Consider the following 19,742-nt stretch of genomic DNA (forward strand, 5'->3'; position numbering starts at 1 on the left):
AGCGCAACAAGAGCAAATTGGCAATAGCGAAACTAAATCGGTGTACAGGAAAGAAAAGCACATGATTATTTTGGTTTTTGGTTTTTTTTGTTTTGCCAGAAGCCTGTGGCATTGAGGCCTTCATACTCCATACCGGAGAACTTGTCTGAGGAAAAAAAAAAAACACAAAAAAAAAAACAACAAATGGACTTTTATACCCAAAGGGTAGTTGAAATAGGAACCACCCTAATGTCTGAACATAGTTGCCCTCCCGTCTCCTTGCTGCCCCCGCTGGCCTGGTCGGTTCGCCGGGGGGTCGACTAAACAGACCGGATGGACCGGCGGCGGTCCACACGGGCCGAGGAGTAGCAGCCATGTTAACCCTGGCACCTGTACAGACCGACCATTCCCACTCAGCCCTTTGGACTAAAACCTGCTATTATTTTATACAGAAATAGAACTATAAATAAATAAATATATATCTATATGAATATATATATAACTCTGACTGATTATATATATATATGTACAATTATACATAGATATATACACAGCTTCAAAAGTATATTGTTGAAAAGGATTTCGCTCTGCCGACGCTAGAGAAACTGGCAGAGAGCGCGCTGTCCTAAAGTGTACTAATGAAAACACCGTCGTATCTACTGTACTACCATCGTAACTTCTGACAGCTGGTCGTCTGTCTGACTTGAGAACAGCACAACACACACACACACACACACACACAAACACCACCACCAACTCCACCTACTCCCATGTGCCCCCCCCCTTATAAAACTGCACATACAAACACAATACACACACCCTGCCCGGCCCCCCTCCTCCTCCCCCGAATCAAAATGGACGACACCTCAGTGCTGACCATCGCACCGCTCAAGCACATCTTTTACCCACAAGGCGCCGGGGGGAGGAGGAGGAGGAGGGGGGGTCCGACACCTGAGGAACCGGGACAGGGGGAAGGAGGAGGAGGAGGGCGGACCTGGACATGCTGGAGAAAAACAGATAATTCATTTCTACCTTGTGAATGCTTAGTGCTGTAGGGGTTCGCGCCTGTTGTATACACAGTGTTTTCTATTTGTTGATAAAACAACTGGAATTTAAAAAGATGCTTCAAAAAAAAAGAGAAAAAAATCGGTGTTAATAAAGTTGAATAATTCGGGGTTTTTTTACGAATCCTTGCTTGTGATGTTTTCTTTCCTGTTTTGTTGGGGGGGGGGGGGTTTTGGTTTTTTTTTCGAAATGTGAACGGTTCTGTGTTTGATGGATTGTACTGTAGATAAAACAACTGAGATCTGAATGTTCCCGTTTTGTTTGCGACTTGGCTTTCTTTAGCGAACCGTCGAAGCGACAAGGCCCAAGACATCACCTCAGCTTTGGTGTGCTAATTACACACACATGCACATGCACGCATATATGCACACGCATGCACACCTGCATGAACGTGCACACACATGCATGCACACACCCATGCACGCACACACAACACATTTCTTGTTGCTCGGAAACATGAGTAGATTTTAAACCAGTTTCTGACTCTGGTTCTCGGTAGTGTTGCCCCTGCGCTGCCTAAGGTATTGCCAAGTATGTCACCATCCCAATTTACAGGCTATAACATAGGAACATGTGCTGAGAACTGCTCTCCTTTGATTTGAAGGCTTTTCTTTTTTTTTACAAGCCTCATTCTGTCACAACCCAAGCTGAATGAATGCTTGCAAAGGTCCAGAGTCTTTCAGTCTAGTGTGTGTGCATATGTGCACATGAGGGTGCCAATGTTAGCGTATGTGTACAGGGTAGAGTCCTTTAACCCACACGTATGTGTGATTTTGTGCGTGTGTACCTGTGTGCATTATGTAAGGAGGTGTGTTGCAGCATTCTTCAGGAGTGTCCTGATGTTTCGTTCATTGCCAAGACGGCGTCCCTCGAGCCAAACCTGTCCCGGTGGGTATGTTCCTGCATGCATGCGTGCTTGCAATGTGAGTGTACGTCGTAAAGCCTTCCCCCATTGTTCCATTCCTGGAAAACTCCCCGGTTGCGGCACAGCGGATACCCTGCTCAATTTTTCATCCTCTCGTCTCACTGGAAGCCCACACACCACCCTGCCTGCTGAATCACAAGAGCCAGGAGTTCACCGGGGGGAAGCCTAGTTCCAAGATGAAGCATAAATTGCAGTCAATGGCAAAACATGCGAAGGTTTGGCAGTTGGGCATAAACACGTGTGAAAGCGATAACATATTGAGGGGGACCTTGGAAAGAGGGACGCAGACGCAAACAAGACACGTGCATGTATTCTATAAACAATTTAATAAGCGCTGTCATTATGTAAACCCACTGGGTGATTGTAGCCACAAAGCCTGGCTAGGACTGGATCCAGTTTGGGGTAATATATGTGATAGGAACAACATGTCGGGAGGATCTGGGATTATTAGGCAAAGAAACATAAACAAGCATACATGCAGCTGGCTTTAATTAACCGCTGCGCTCATTAACATTCAGCGGGAGCGTCTGTCTCTTAATACATTGTCTAGGCTGTACTAAGTGGGCCTTAAAAATGGCTTTAATTTGGCCAGGCTCTCACTTCACGTTGAAGCAAGCCAATGTTGCACTGTTATTTGTTTAAAGTAACATTGTACCGGTTCTGATCCTGTTACACAGTCTAGTGCACGTTCTGTTCTCACTGAACCTTAATAGTGCAACTATTCCTTCATTGTTATCACAGACTTGTAAAATGCTAGGTTTTAACCAGTTTACCATCGTTATGAGTAGTATCGGTAGTAGTATTAGTCATGTTACATTGAATTGGACATTGTTGTCACTGCACCATACAGTTTGTCTTGATGCATGCTCAATAATCCAGGTAAGAAGATCAAAGAAGGTTGTATCAGTTGATCTGGATACAATGTTTGACAGATACGTTTCATCACTCAACTTAGTTTGAGTGATGAAACGTATCTGTCAATAAACGTTGTATCCTGATGAACTGATTCAGCCTTCTTGGATCTTACAGTTCCTGCTTTTTAGAACCAGCTGACATCGCAGCGTGTTTTCTCAAAGGCGTTTTCCAAGTGCTGTTTTTCAAACACTGAGAAACTCAGGCTGGCCTGCTTGTCTTCTGTCAGCATGTCCTCCCTCTTGCTGCCAGATCGCCCAAAATGCAGCCCGGTCACCCCCAAAGCCCACTCCTGCAGCACCGTCTGCATCAGTGGCCCCGGCGTTACCGAAGGAAGACGCCGTGGACAATGAGGACGGGTAAGGACGTTTGAACGTAAACAAGGAAGACCGACTAACTTGCAAAGCAGATTTTGCAGTGTGTCCTGGTGCTGAGAGAAGCCGTTTGTCCTTACAGACATTTTGCAAAAGTTTATCATGCTGGAGATGAAGGACGAGTCCTGCATCTGAAGATCGCATCGCATCTGGAGTATTACCTGTCCAACTGCCACTTGGCAGAGGACGGGTTTCTCCTCAGATACGTGCAAAGGAACAAACAGGGTTTGTCAATCTGAAACTTCTCCCTTCCTTTAACCAGGTGAAAATGATCACTACCTCCTTTTCACCAAGCCTTGAATATTACAGCTTTGCAATCAGTGCCATTCGAGTTTGAATAATGTTATTCAAACTGATAGAATGGATTTGATGGATTGCTATGACCGATAACAATCCATCGAATTGAGAACAAGTGAGTTGATTATATGCAAAGCTGAGAAGTGTTGCTGTTGGTTACAGATCAAGAACCTGACCAGGGACTGGCATGTGACCCGAGAGGGTGTGCGCTGCTCCGAGCTGCTGGAAGTGGTTGAGGGAGGGACCAAAGTGAGGCGTAGAGAACCAGTCCCCAAGTGGCTGCTGTGTGCTCCTACCAGCAAGCTGCTCCTTGTCTGGGACCTGTATGAGGAGCAGTCAGGGAGGAACACATCAAGGAGGATTCTAAAACTGTTCAGCGCTCACGGCAATGTTACCTCAGTCTGGATTATGCCTCCTGACATAGAGCTGCCCGTAGACTCGCAGCCCCACAACTGGCACCACAACAAGCTGGGCAGCAGGCTGTGTGCAGTGGTGGCCTTTGACAGTTTGAAGGGTGCTCGAAGGGCCCTGAGGGCAGAAGCACTCAGGTCCGACAGAGAGGGGGTGTGCGTGGTACCCCTGGGAGGCCCTATGAGATGGATGTCATACTTGAATGAAGAACCACCACCAGAGGGAAAAGATGATGGCTCACCTGAGGAGGCCTTGAGAGCCAAACCCATTTTAGCCACACAGAAAAGTCCTCACTCACCCTTCGTTAAAGATCTCTGCAGGATGCAGGGCCTAAAGTATTCTGCCCCCCCCCCCCCGACATTAAACTCCTCCAACCACAATTCCAAGAACAGCCACCACTCTGAGTTCAGGAGCAGAGTCAGAGGAGGTGACCAGTACTCTGGAGACTACACACAGGAGAGAGTTGACAGCCGCTGGGGTCCAGACACGCAAGTTGGCAGCCATTGCTGAGGATGCCGGCCAGCTGAAGAGGCTTTCCATGTCCCTGAGAGTGCTGCGACAGCCCCGCGGCCCAGACAGCACCAGGGGCTTGAGTGGCAGCAGGGGGAGAGGGAAGCCGCTGGGAGCAGCGACGGTGCCACATTTTTCCTGAATCCACCAACTAAATAGCAGTTATAGATACATAGACTGAAAAGATACAACTGCTGCCTTGGATCACACCTAAAACGTAACAGAGCTATGAATAAAACAGATTCTCATAGGACACATGGTGTCTCTGTAAAAATGCTTCTGGTCTAGTTGACATTGTACATGCAGGTGTGCACCATTGCCAGAGGGGGGCAGCATTTAGTTGTGGGTTCACCGGGAGAGCCTCGCCACTTACTGGAGGCTGACTCCCAATTTGCCATATTACAATCAACCGCTAAAATGTTTTTTTTTTTGTGCAAGAATAGCTTCCCAAGTTATAGTGAAACAGGATCGCAACATTTACAAACGCAAGTAGCACGTAGAACTTTTTCCTATTCTTCTTCGGGGAAAACGTAAATTGCTCCCACATGATTGCGGCCCCGACCAGCCCGGTCAAATTTGCAAATTGCAATGTATATTTGTCCAGGGGCCAAAATGGATTTATCTCGTTTCAGCTTCCCAAAGCAAACAACCTTCATTTTCACAAGTTACACTAAAAAATAAAACGGTATCGAATGTCCATCTCTGCGTCGTTTCAATGACCCTGTTTAGGTTTCGGCTCTTCTAAATTGTAGTTTTCCACGGAGCGAGATGACATTTGGCTGAAGGATACTTGTCCAATCAGCCAACCACATCTTGTGCAAGGCGCGTGCAGAAGTCACAGTTGTGCCTCGTGATGTGTTTATGTGGAACTGATTGAGGGCTTCCTTAAAATCTAGGCCAGACCTAAACAAAATGTGTTTCGTCACTCATCCGAGGCCGGTGGAAAAGAGTCCTGTGTATACATGTATGATTCTGTGATTTTCAAATCTGGAAACCAAAAAACGTTTCCTTTTCTTTTTTTTCCTTACATGTAATTTATAAGCCTGGCAGCATTGCGGCTATAGCCGGGGAACATGCGGGGCGAGACCCCGCAGCACGCAGCGCATGTCCACGGGTTTCACTGCAAGTGTCTCTGACATGAATTTGCAATTAACAGATGTTTGGTGTTATTGCCAAAGCCAGCCTGTGAAAAAAAAAAAGAAGACCACCAGCTTTAGACATCTGTGAACAACATACCAACCGAAAAAAAAAGGCAGAAATTATTTAGTCTGAACTCGGGGAAATGTTTCTGCGCTGGTTTTCGCTCGTCAAGGCCGGAAAAGCACAGCGTGTCCTCCTAAAAGGGGAGTTGCAGTTTATTTGCAAACAATCAGCGCGCCGATTAATTGCTCGGAATACGTTTGGGGAAATTGTGCGTGCGTTTTCCTCCGCTTCCTGTTGTTGCACCTGCTGGCTGCCGGCGAAATACTGTGAGCGCTCTCGTCTCGATTAGAGAACAGGTATGGTGTTGATGTGTGTGACCCGGCGACGTCCTCCGTGTGTTGTCACATCACGGCAGGCCGAGCAGCCCTGGATGAAGCAACCGCCTCCTACTCCTCGCTCCTCGACCACCAAAGAAAAATTGCTTACAACTGGAGGATCACCACGTCTTGTATACGTTGGACCTGATAAGAATGAGTCATGGTGTCAGAATAAGATGTGTTAGCAAATAATACGTTTCCTCTTCTAATCTAGACCCTCGTTGCTCACGCCCTGGGATTTCATCATTTTCTTGGCACAGGACACAACACGGGACCATCCATTTTTTTCTCTCGATTCAACGGCTCAACTCTGAATTTATTCAGCTTTTTTTCGGTGTTTAAACACAGCACCTGTTGGCCCTTTTTGATATCGCCCCCCCCCCCCCCCCGTTTTCCCCATTTGTGTCTGACAACACCGCGGCGCAGCAGCCTGAGTGGGCCGCGGCCCCCCTGGTTTTTCAAACGCCCGAACCCTCACACCTGACGCACTCCATCAGCCGATGGGGTATTTATTTAAATTGCAGTTTTTGGAGAGCATGATACCTCCCAAAAAAACGCCAACCATCTGCTCCTCGTTTGCCGCTCAGTCTCAGAGGCTGAAATAGTAGTTTGTATTGGAGGAGACGTGAATGTGAGTCTCTCACCAGCAACAACACCTCTGTTTTTTATCCCCGGCCAACTCTAGATTGGACCGGCATGGGATACCTGTATCAGTTTAACTGGAGCCGCTGTTGTTTTAGCACCCGTGCGATGAAATATTGCAGATTGAACTCACCTTAAAAGGATTTACAGCGCTGGCTGCAAAGCAGAGAGCCCTCTTACTGCACCCAAACGGGGCTTTTATGTACCACTGAATGCTTTAAGATGGCATACCCCCCTGTAGAAGCAGAAGGTGAGCGTAAGCCCCTAGCTCAGGCCAAAGCATCCTTTAGTGCTCCCGGAGCTCCAGCCAGGGAGATTATCATGTCAGGAGTAATCCGACTCGGCCCACAGGCGCAACTATGGAGGAGGAGGAGCAACAGTTGGTGTTGGGGGAAAGGCAGGCAGAGGCATCAGAGAATCTCCGTTCTCCTCTTACAGCGCTCTTCCCCGCCAACCCCAAGCCATCTCTCCAAACCCTCAGCGTGTCCCTTCACACAACCGAGCCCAGCGGGAAGACCTGCTGCTCCTGAAGGGTAAGAGTATTCACGAGCTCTCTGTCTGAGTTGAAAATGTGCATGAACATGCTGTGCGTCTTATCTAAACGGCGGTGAAGTTCCCCGGTAGCCACAGGAATGGTCCTCATCGTGGCTGATGGGAGTACAAGCTGAGGCAGATGTCATTGTAAGACACCCTTTTTTTCTGCTTTATATCTCCCGTTTCAGGTTAAATGCCGTCCGTTGTTTAGGTTTATAACGCACCAGGCACCGGGAATATTCTGGATGGATTAACAACGTTGAGAGGAGTTTTCTGGAGAGAGCAGCATGTCAACTTGAAGGGCTTCTTACTCCCAACGCTCTCCCTCTTTCAATGGATATAGACCTGAGCGCTTTGAAGCTCATATTTGCCCCTGAGGAAGATGTGGTTTTCCATCATTGCAACATGAGGTACTCATATGGAGGTGCTGACGTGATAAAAGGATAAAGAGAGAGAGAGAGAGAGAGAGAGAGAGAGAGAGAGAGCGCGAGCAAGAGAGAGAGCAAGAGAGAGAGAGAGCGAGAAAGAGAGGGAGAGAGAAAGAGAGGGAGAGAGAGAGCAAGAGAGAGAGAGAGCGAGAAAGAGAGAGAGCGAGAAAGAGAGGGAGAGAGAAAGAGAGAGCTGGAACGCTGGATAAACACAGCACGCCTTTCACTTCATCTCCGAGGCGTGTGCTGGAGCTCCAATGGTCTTTCGGGACGAAAAGCTGGATTCGTTCTTCTCTCTCTCCTCGCTCCTCGGCTGTGATGATGGACTTACCCAGCCAGCACTTGCCTGTGGAGGTCAGCTGAAGACGACTCCACGCAGCTAAGTCTGGATTAGCCGGCCGAACGGTAAGGACACCGCATCTTCTTTTGTTAGTTTAAGCCGGCGGCTTATGGGGGGCAGGCGTTAGGGTGCTGCTGACAAGGGATGCCTCACCAACTTCCCCAATGAGTGGCAGAAAGCACACGCTGGATTATCTGTATCAACAAGCGCCTCTCGACGCAACCGCATGTCAGCGGCAGCGCACGGCGGCCTGTCACGGAATGTTTGGAGAGTGGAAGCGGTTGCCAATGGTTACGGGGGATGTGCTACCATGTTGAAGGAAAGGCTGAATCACTAATCACGCCCTCCTCGTGGATATTGTTTTCCCCTCCCAAAATTACAGTATAACTTGAACACCGTGCCACCGCACAGAAATTAGACCTTTGTTTTGACTTTCTTTTTTTTTTTTTTACCCACAACATGACCTTGTTTCTTTTTGTTTTGTTTTTTTTAAATTTAATTGTATTCATTTCCCAACATGCTGGCACACCCTTATCATAACTGCTGGTAAACCATATTCCATACACAACTTGACAGGTCTCAGCTGCACTGTGGGATCTTGATTTTTTTTTCTTCCTTTCTCTGATGTAATTAAGGTTTGGAAAAGAGATTTTTTTTGTTTTGTTGCTTTGCTGCTTTAAAAAGATGAGGGCTAAGAAGAGGCGGTGAAGAGATGGCGAAATATAAAGTAGAGCTAAACGGAAATTTGCCCGCGCTGTGCGAGCGCCAAACCTGACGTTAACGGCTCTCCGTGGTTATTTGATCAGCCGTGGGGGATCCCTTTCCAATTAAGCCCGTATCACACATGGAGATTATGCCGCATCTAGCGGAGCCATGCTCATCCAGACAGAGGCTAAACCAACACAGCGATTTGAGCCCTTCAGCTTCCATTACCTGCCGTCCAAACTGGTCATCGCCGCCTGATCTGAAAAAGAAGTTAAACTGCTGGAGAAGAGATCAGCTCTCACTACATACTCCCCATCATCTTTGGCCTCCTGCCAACAACTCAGTGGAACAACTCAATGAACACATGTAAAATACGGCCACGCTGGTCGTGTCAGCGTAGGTTAAGCTAATACTGATGTAAAATGTCATCATATTTCAGTCACTTGTGCTTGCTCGGGCGTGTTCTCAAGGGTACCATCTGAAAAGTATTCATTCGGCGTTTCGGCGTGTGCCAGATGGCCGCCTCGTAACAAAAAACATCAACATGTTTATAACGTGGTTTTAGCCGTGATACTGCTGCGTTAAAAGAGGATCTAGCATAGACAGATTAGCAGTCAGTGTAGCCAGCAATAGACTTAATTTATAGTAAGTGGTCAGAATCAGTCTCACATCGGGTCTGCAAATTTTTACTGGGCCAGGGGCGCGTCGCTGACCAAGCCTCAGGTATCGCCGCTCCATCAGAGCGAAGTGGCATTTAAAGAGGTCAAAATTCAAACTATGCTTTCATCCAAGTTTCCCTTTAATAGCAAAGCTCAGATCGAACTAATGAGGCAAAGGCATGACTAAAAGGTTCCACACATTCGCACCTCTTTACACACAATCATTACGCAGATAGCAACAGGTTTGAGTCATGCCAGTTATATTTCCTGCATGCCTGATAAAGGTCACTGGATTAATCAGCATAAAGCCGTGTGAAGTGAGAGTACAGATTCCCAAACTAAAAATGAATCTCCTCGCCACTCACCTATATCTGGTTAGACCAAAAAAAGATTTGTAAGGGATTAGGGTCCATGATCTGGTTTAGAAGTGATGTACTGTGGTGCCAGCATTAGCTATCACTAGTATGCATTTCCTTGTAGATGTATTTCCTTATGCTAAAGAACTTGATCTTTGTTTTTTTTCTTCTCCCCCCCCCTCCCATTGATGAGCTGCAGGGCGGCTTCAGTTACTCTTTAGTTACTGAGTGATAGAGGCCAGTGATAGACGCAAAGCCAGCCAAAGTGGCCGCCCAGCCAATTTAGGGCCCAGCCTGGCCTAAGCCTTTTTCAGTTGCATTAGAACTGGCGGCCAATCCTGGCTCAGAACATCCACTTTATTTCACGGGATTTTGGTCCAGCAGGGTGCTAACTAACCAGATCCAACTTAACAAGGTCAATACTTTTCTTCTCCATTATTCTGATTGAAAAGCCCGGTAGATTTAGAGAGGGCCTGCTGGTGCTTGCTTGCTCTCTCTCTCTCTCTCTCTCTCTCCGTGGGACCTGATGGCCTAACCCCCGAGATAGAGGTGTTGGACAGATTAGCACACACACACACACACACACACACACACACACACAGACAGGCCTACCAGAGTCAGAACTCCAACGCCAGCTCTGCAGCCAGGTGTTACCCCACGTGACGGCAGATAAAGCCGGCAGGCATTAGCGCTAATCCCGACCTGATCTTTGGAATATGTCCCTGTTACCTCCCCAAGCACTCTCTAGCTGTCCCCTGCCCTCCTTGATGCTCACTTAAGAGGGAGAGGACGGGACAAGGCCTCTGCGGGACACTCTTCAAAACACCTTGTTTTCATTGCAGCCAGGAAGTCTGAGACAGTAGGTGCCTTTTCCACTCCATTGCTATTCTCCTTCTGTTATCTTCTGAGCCTGGTTATTTACGGGGTGTGTTCACAGCGGTGGCGGGGCAGGCGGTCACGTGGGTGGAGCTTAGCTCAAACGCATGGTCGGCTATGTAGGTAAAGGCCATAGGTCGCATTGGTGGCAAATACAAAAAGGGAGCGGATGGCTCAGCGCTACCGTGGGCCTTCTCAGGGGCCGTGGGCATTTCTAGTTATCGAGGAGTCGCGCTGTTATGCAAGGTGGTTTATCTAGTGTTATGTGATGGTGTTGCCGTAGGATTGTGTGTGCAGAGGAAGTGAAGTGGGTGACTAGACAACAGTGGAAGGTTGGACTTTTAATGTCCAGGTCATATGATATAGAGAAATTAAACTGTGTGTGTGTGCTCATTTATTGGTATGCAACACATGCGAGCATGACTCAGATGGTCCAAGAGAGAAAGAACAGCCCATTATCGGCCATGTGAAGAAACCAACGCCACAAATATAAGAGGACTTAAAAGTCGGTATGGGCATCTGAGTTTTTCAACACAAAAGGACTCTTCATCGCCGCGTCTCTGTGCTCTTCATTTCACTGCAGCCATGTCATACCGCTCAGCAGAGGTGCAAAAACCAGGTCCAGAAAGTAAATGTCCAAACCGTGTATTTGCTCCAACCATGTTACTAAACCAGGTGATTTCATTAGCTAGTTTCCCCTACCTAGTTGAGGAGTGGCTGTTGACTAGACTCTGCTGGTGTAGTGCATGAGTGGAGCAAATACATGGTTTGGACTTTTACTTTCTGGACCTGGTTTATACACCTCTGCACTCAAGATCTAGTGACAAAAAAGAAAGTTGCCCCTTCCACATCTCCCAGCTCCATTCAAAACACTGTTAACCACAGACACCCCTTATCCTCATTCTGACAAGTCACCAATTCATTTTCCAAGGTTGGTGATATTCAGTTCCAGTCTCTGTGCCTGGCCTGGTAGGGGGGGGGGGGGCATAAGCAATGACATTACTACTAGCTTAGCAGCACGATGGCCCGATTATTACTCGAAAACATCAATGTCATTGTGAATAATGCAACCTCGGAGACGAGCTGTGGGCTGCACTGGGAATCTGGCGGAAACCGACCGTGTATGATGCATTTGCACAAGATGCAGTCTCCCAAAAAACGGATACGATGAGAAACCCCTGAATTCTGGGCGAACAGCTGTAGATTTTAAGGGTTTGCCTCAACATTCGCTTATAATCTTCCGCAGCTGTTTCTATACTATTGGTACCCTCTCAGCTGAAAGATTACCCAACAATGTTCTACTCTTCCAGTATTTATTTTCCAGGTCCAGCTATGCAGAGACCAAGCAAATACCTGATTTTCACTACCGCTCTCTTTTTAAACACGCGGCCTAAATGACGGCTTTCATGTGTGCCCGTGTTCGTGAGTGTTTCCCGTCAAAATGAACCCCCCCCCCCCCCCCCCGTTGGAGCGCTCAAACTTCTTCAGTTTGTTTTTGGCCCTCGCGTGTGTGGACGGGCACATCATTGGGGCCCTTGTGCGTTCTGCCAGGCGTAGTGTGCACGGGCACATCATTGGGGCCCTCGGGCCTCCTGCCAGGCGTAGCGTGCACGGGCACATCATTGCATGTACATTTCATGATGCCTCGTTAAAAAAAAAAGAAAAGCCAGACATGCCGTGGCTTTTGAGGAAGTGCTTGCGTTGTTTAAGCGACTCCCTTTTGCATTTTTTTTTCATGTCTCCGTTTGAGGATGGCTTTTCCTTCTGTTGGAGCGTCCTCCGGGGTGCCCCTATATCCTCTTCGCTGATGCGGTCTCTCTGCCTGAAAACGACAGCACTCGTATCCAGGGGAAGTGCACCACTCAATCATGTGTGTCCATGGTTGTCCTGAGAAAACACTGGTGCCCCTTCCCCCATGTAACATCTGTATATTTATGCCTGCAGCAGCCGAGGCCGGTGATGGATGTCAACTGTCCGCGCTTGTTAATCACCCATGAAGAAGAGAATAAGCTGTAGCATGGTCCTTGGCAGTTTTATTGGTGCCTATCGACTGCAGATGGGTGCAACGCCTTCGTGTGTAAAGCAATTATGACAATCCAGCTGTCTTGCGGTGACACAAGCTGGACACGTGATGACCGCGCCTGATCCGGTCCGTGTCCGGGTGTGTGTGTGACCGGACCACTGGATGAATCGACTGCTTTATCGAACTCATCGCTCGAACAAGACGAGGCGTAGAACCAACTAACACGCCGCAGACAGCGATGTATGGCGGTCTTGTGAAGAAACGCACCCTTGGCGCTGAGTGATTATCTCGAGATGACCTATTAATAGCGCTCGAAAGCAACGACCTCATCCTTCGCCGTATATCATACCTAACTGGCACTTTTTAATTTGAGAATTTATCACGTTTAGATGTAGGAAAGCGAGACCTTGGGCGACTTCATTTGGTTTTGGACCAACATAAACAAGACAAGTTTCCGTTGAGGGAAGTATCTATCCCCTTCTGCAATTAGATTTAACAGTAAATAACCAACATCAGACACACATGGCTGGGGACCAAATAACATTCTGCTACGGCCACAGCTACACATTTGATTTACATGAACTGTGTTTCAAGCGAAGTTGCTTGCTTAAGTGCTTTACTTTTAGATGAACCCCGTTCCCCCGGCAAGCGAGCCGTCCTTGCTTATACAAGTGCTTCTTTTGCCGTGTCGTACTTGCACTCAAATTTGAATTATGGACATTTTTAAGTTTTGTTGAGACGGCAGGTTTAGGTGTTTTGTTTTGTTGTGTTTTTTGTTTGTTTTGTTTTTTTTGCCTCAGGCATCAGTCTGTTGGAATTCAGCCCTATCCAAAGAAGCCTGTACACATACAGCTAAGAAACCAGTCTGGGAAAACACTTTGGGAGACCAGTCTGGATTTCTTGTTAGCCACTGCCAGTATACCAGTATACCAGTATACCATCTCCGGTTCCGGGGAAGTGTTTTGTTTAACTTGCGTTACGAGGGAAACGAGATAAAGTTGCAGGGAAATCTCTAGAGAGATAGAAATGGCTTGGCATCAAACAAACGGTGCAGCAATCAGTCAGGTTCCTCAGGACTTCCTTCATAGCTGCGGTGGTGCAGACTCCTGTGCAGAGCGTGGCGACGAAGCGAGACTGCACGGGGGCCCCCCGTCATCCACACACAGCAAGTGGGTGGGGCCGAGGGATTCGTGCATGCATGGGAAAGAGAGGAGAGTGTTCTTGTTTTCCTCCGAAAACCATATTGCCTTTATTATGAGAGCTATCACAAATCTACAGACAGCGTCTTCCTGGGAAGAAAACGCCCACATATAAATATTTCTTTATGTTAAACAATTAAACAGTGTTTTCCTTTCTTCTTTTTTTTTTGATGGCTTTTAGGATCCCAATGGGGTCGTGATACTTCACTCCATACATGAATGATCGTGTAAGAACTTCAACTGAAAGAGGAAAAAGGACAAAACAAAGAAACGCCCGTTTTTGCTTTGTTTGTTTAGTTTTCACAACCTCTGCAGCACGACTCGCAGCACACGCCGCTTTCATGTTCAGATGTCATCTGCGCAGCTCGTGAACTTGGAGGTGGACTGAAAGTGAGCTGACAGCTGTCTTCGTGTAGCATTAGGCAAAGCAAACCAACAGCAACATGAAAGCCCTCTGAAGGGAAGCCTCCTCCGTTGAGAGGAAGGGATTTTTGGAGGTTGGCTATCACAAGTACTGTAAGGACCCAGAAGATAACAATTACTGCATTGTTCCACCCACCTCGTGCTTTACAACAAGAAAAAAAATGTCAGAATAATGTGAATTATATTTTATATGTCATCCTATTTGACTATTTTATGACTGCAAACTCGCCCACGTGGCTTACTTAAATCCGCAAGGGAAGGTCAGAAGGATCTTTTTATTTAGGGTGGGACGGCCACAAAACGACTAAATCCCCACTCATTGACTATTTTTACAGTGTTTGATTCACGTGGGATTAAAATGGAGAGAGAGAGTTTACACTACCGTGGGTCTAGCACTGTTTTAACATGTCGGACTCTAATGGGCTTTGCCTCTCCCTCTGCCCGCAGAGTTTCAATGCTCCTCCACGTTCTAAGATGAAGTTATGGAAAGGTGCTACTTTTGCCTTCATGCTCTGTGGTGCAGCACTGTCCATCCTCCTCACTAGAAACATGGCCGCCGTCGGACACGTCAAGCCGAGGACCAGGTATCCCCACGCCTCTTCATCCTCGCCGAAGTCATCATTGTCACCGAGAGCGCCGCCGTCCTCCGCGCCGCCGCCGCCGCCGCCGCCTCAGACAATGGGTGGTCTGCGGAGGAGAAGCCGGTCAGCGGACAGCGTGAACTCTTTCCTCTCAGAGTGTAAGATAAACTGTTTTTGTCTTCCTTAGAAAGCCCCGGTCTCAGTCTGGGATGACGTAGCGTGTGCTGACCACCCATTCATCTGCCAGAGGGCGTAGTGCTCTCTTGTTTGTAGAACATGACTTTTTTCTGTCTCACACTCACCTGCAGTCTCACTTAGCACCTCATAGCTCAGCAGCTCTCTTGCAGTGGGGGGGGGGGGGGTTTACAGACTCCGATCCCGTAATGCTTTGTTGACGTATTCACATGTCTTTAAAATAGTTTTGAGGGGCATAACCCCAAAATGTGCCTCTTTTTGACATTTTTATTGTCCTTGTCGAAAATTAAGAGTTCACATTGTCCTGTCAGTTGCAAAAATCCATAAAACTCCCCGGTCAGTCAGGAATGGAAAATATTCTGGATAACTGAGCAAGAAGAACTCAGGGTTTCCTCCCATCCAGGTTTGATATTTATTACTTTTTGAAGCGTGCACCTGCAAAGCATCCTGTCAGGTATGTGTGTTATTTGTTCAAGAAGGTAACGCATCAAAGAATGTATGCACACACCAGATCACCCCAATACCACCCCCCACCCCCAGTCCCCCATGTCTGTACCTGTCTGACTCGTCTCCTCTCCCCCATCAGTTTCCAAGCTGTTCCAGAGCTTCACGGAGGGTGAGCTGAAGCAGATGGTGGACAACTTGCTGGACAGGAAGAGACGGAAAAGCCGGCGCCTGACCAGGAACCAGGCGCGGAGGACTAAGCGAGCCCGGAGGCCCAAGTCCTGCTCCTTGAGGGAGCTGGAGCTGACGGTGAGCGAGCTGGGCCTCGGCTATGAGAGCGACGAGATCCTGCTGTTCCGCTACTGCAGCGGCAAGTGCGACAGCCACCGGCACAACTACGACATCACCATGAGGCACATGAAGCAGACGGCCTTCGGCAAGAGGAACCGCAACGACAAGGTGAGCAACGGCCCCTGCTGCCGGCCGACCAAGTACGAGGAGGACATCTCCTTCCTGGACAACCAAAGCCGGTACCACACGATACAGAATGTGTCTGCTCAGGAGTGTCGCTGTGTATGACCCCCCTCCAGTCTCAACACTTTTAAACCACCTCCAAACCCATCCATCCATCCATTATCCGAACCGCTTATCCTGCTCTCAGGGTCACAGGGATGCTGGAGCCTATCCCAGCAGTCATTGGGCAGCAGGCGGGGAGACACCCTGGACAGGCCGCCAGGCCATCACAGGGCCCACCTCCAAACCAAATAATAATTTCAAAAAAACCATGCGTGCTGCTCTCAGCCTCCATCTGAGGAGGAGTCCCACAAGGATACCGTATAGGACAAAGGGGACGACGGTGGGATTTTAACCTCTGAGGCGAAATAGACACATGGAGGAAAGGATGGGATATATGTATGGCTGCTCCCTGATGGATGATGGCCTTTCTTTTTTTACAGGCAGACTTTGCATCACAGGCATTTTTTTTTCCCTTTCTTTTTTTTTTGCCACAAGCTGGGACCAAATCACAAGGACAGCATGCCTTGTGATTGTGGTGATTATATTTAACAGGACACAGAGAATGACTGTTCATACCCAAATGAAAGATGTTTTCTTTCATTTCCTTTCTTGTCTTTTCTATCTGTGTAGTGACACTGTGAATTGTACTGTAATGACAATTTCGCAACATGCTGGCGACATCATGTTTGCCCCGTAGTGCAATGCAGTACAAAATGCGATGTAGTGGCATCACATTATAGGTGTAGGTGTTGGTCCATTTTTGTAATGCATGGGCATTCGGTAGACGTGGATATGTGTGCTTTAGTCACCACACGTTAGACCAGATTCATCATCTGATATAGAAATCCATTCAGAGGCAATTATTGTTGAAACATGTTGAAACTATCACCCACTTAACTCATGCTAGGTTATACAGGACAAATTAAAACCCCATATTAAAACAGGCCCTAACAGGGCGCCCAGGTAGCGTGGCGGTCTATTCCATTGCCTACCAACATGGGGATCGCCGGTTCGAATCCCCATGTTACCTCTGGCTTGGTCGGGCGTCCCTACAGACATAATTGGCCAAGTCTGCGGGTGGGAAGCCAGATGTGGGTATGTGGACACATGCACTAACGCCTTCTCTGGTTGGTCAGGGCGCCTATTCGGGGGGGGGGGACTGGGAGGAATAGCGTGATCCTCCCACATGCTACATCCCCCCCCGGTAAAACTGCTCACTGTCAGGTGAAAAGAAGCGGCTGGTGACTGCACGTGTATCGGAGGAGGGCATGTGGTAGTCTGCAGCCCTCCCCGGATCGGCAGAGGGGGGTGGAGCAGCGATTGGGACGGTTCAGAGAGCAGGGTGATTGGCCATGTGCGACTGGGGAGAAAAAGGAAGGGAAAAAAACAGGCCCTAACAACATTGTCTTGGGATTGAGACAAAATAAGTTCACATGGATGGTTTTTGAATGACTGGTGGAAGTAAATGTAAACCTGGCATGGCTGTGCGGGGCATTAATGCTCCTGTTTGAACGCATTACTGTTACTGAGCTGATTGCAGTGTTAATACACAGCTATGAGAACAAGTGTTATTGGAAAGAATTTTTTTTTTAAATGATCGAATACCCTTTTTTATAGTCTCAGGTGTGATACCCACCTATGATCATTGTGTATTGTATGCTAATATTATGTAGATGGTTAATAATGAGACCCTACTTAAGACCAGAAAACATACAGCGGCTATTGTTCTGCACCGCAGAGTTAAAACAGCCCCCCTCAGCCCACATCCGCACGGAGACACGGTGCCCTCGAGGAAACTCTCACTTGGGATTTTTCACTGAAGTCTTTTGGAAAGATATTCCAAAAATGGCCCGGCTGTGACTATTACCCATAATCCTAACCATAATTACGTTCCCCCAACCATTGCCAAAACACTTCAGGTCAACGCATACCCAATGATTCATTCACAGATGGAGTTTTATAAACATGTCTCACGTTGCAGGTGAGAACAAGTCTTAAAAATGCTTTGTCTCCGGGTGTAATCTGTCAAGTTTATGCTCACTTTTTTAAATGGCGCTGGCGGTTCAGGTAATCAGAAGCAAATGTGTGAAAGAGAAAAATAATCTTCGATATCAGCGGTGTCGTTTTATTTTCCTTGCAGGGAGAATATGATCCACAGTAGAGACGACGCCGTGTTTGAGCCCTTCCATAAATACTTGTAAATGACTATGGATCAAAGCCCACAGCACGGCCTTGGAAGGCCTTGTCAGATGCCTCCTCGTTGTATTGCCTACTAGCATTTAGTGGGGAGACGAGCTGCTGAAATGAGTTACGGCGCATATTTTTCATTTTCACCATCACCAGTCTTTATTTGGTTTAGACCTACTGCAGTTTGCCTGAAGTACAATAAATTATATATGTTTTGTTTGTTTTTTTTTTGTTTGTTTTTTTGTTGCTGGAGGTGGCGAAGTCTGGGGTGTGGATGCGGTGCATCTTTATTGTGAATAATACGTATTTATTTGGGAAGTAAATTATGGTTTGCATATTTATTTAGAAGACCACATGGAAACAGGACAGCTTATCATCATTGAGCGCTTGTGCCAAAAATGTTTTATCTAACATTCTATATTGACTGCTGAATAAACATAAACCATTTCAGAGGTTTGGAAATTCTCATTATTTCCCCCAAACACTACATTTTATGCTGAACTTGCTTAGATTACAACAGGAAACAGCTCTACTAATAAAGGGCACTGTCAAAATAAAGTCAGTTGAGATAAAGTATGCTAGAATAAAATGTTAAAGACCCTGCGAGTATATAGAGGGTCTTCACAACAACAAGGGAATGCACAAGAATAAATCTTATAGAGGACATCGCAGGTCAAACTTGAAGTGTAAGACTGCCGACTGGCTGCAAAGAGGAGCGTCTGGGTCAGTAGTCGCTGTGTTAGCGTGTGTGGTTCTCTCATGCTTTGCTCAGTAGACTGAATCCTGCCATTTATGTTGTATCTCCTACGAGCAACTGGAGGCTTTTGAGAGACGTGACAACTCACAACAGGATTGATGGCAAAAGAGCGAACCACATTATGGTCCTTGAGGAAAATAGCAGGCTAATTGAGCCGTTTACTTTTGAGAACTATTAACACTTTGACAGACTGGATCCTCTTTTGTTTTGAAACGTTAAATTCTTTAAAAAAAAATTAAAACTTCAGGAACCTTCTCTTGGACATAGGGCTATTCAAGAAAAACATCTGTCCTGATTTCTGCTATAGATTTTTGCCCTTACGACTCATTCAACATACACTATATGGCCAAAAGTATGTGAACACCCTTTCTAATGAGTGGATGATTTGGCTATTTCAGCCACATGCATTCTGGGTAGATGCACAAAATCAAGCATACAGCCATGCAGTCTCCATAGCCAAACATTGGCAGTAGAATGGGTCATATGGGCATCCGGGTAGTGTAGCGGTCTATTCCGTTGCCTACCAAAACAAGGATTGCCGGTTTGAATCCTCATGTTACTCTGGCTTGGTCGGGCGTCCCTACAGACACAATTAGCTGTGTCTGCAGGTGGGAAGCTGGATGTGGGTTCAGGGGAGAGGGGGAACCGTGGGGAATAGCGTGATCCTCCCACGCGCTATGTCCCCCTGGCGAAACTCCTTACTTTTAGGTGAAAAGAAACAGCTGGTGACTCCACATGTATCGGAGGAGGTATGTGGTAGTCTGTAGCCCTCCCTGGATCAGCAGAGGGGCTGGACCTCTGAATCCCCTCTGGCCAATCACGCTGCAGAGTGATTGGCCAGGTACAATTGGGGAGAAAAAGGGGTAGGGAAAATTTTTTTTTTT

At 47.3% G+C, this 19,742-nt stretch overlaps 1 protein-coding gene across 1 annotated transcript; it reads left to right on the forward strand.

The window, feature by feature from the left end:
• The first annotated feature begins 14,652 nt into the window (after positions 1–14,652).
• Positions 14,653–15,977, forward strand: LOC130124303 (neurturin). The gene is made up of 2 exons (XM_056293764.1): positions 14,653–14,917; positions 15,541–15,977. The coding sequence occupies exons 1-2, from the start codon at positions 14,653–14,655 to the stop codon at positions 15,975–15,977; spliced, it is 702 nt and encodes a 233-aa protein (XP_056149739.1).
• The last annotated feature ends 3,765 nt before the right edge of the window (positions 15,978–19,742 follow it).

This window comes from Lampris incognitus, chromosome 14 (genome assembly GCF_029633865.1).
Source record: "Lampris incognitus isolate fLamInc1 chromosome 14, fLamInc1.hap2, whole genome shotgun sequence".
Taxonomy (NCBI): domain Eukaryota; kingdom Metazoa; phylum Chordata; class Actinopteri; order Lampriformes; family Lampridae; genus Lampris; species Lampris incognitus.

Excerpts from the sequence above, each read along its gene's own strand:
- LOC130124303 (XM_056293764.1), top strand. The coding sequence starts at position 14,653 with ATGAAGTTATGGAAAGGTGCTACTTTTGCCTTCATGCTCTGTGGTGCA. Across the intron at positions 14,918-15,540 it reads GAACTCTTTCCTCTCAGAGT|TTTCCAAGCTGTTCCAGAGC; the intron begins GTAAGATAAACT and ends CTCCCCCATCAG.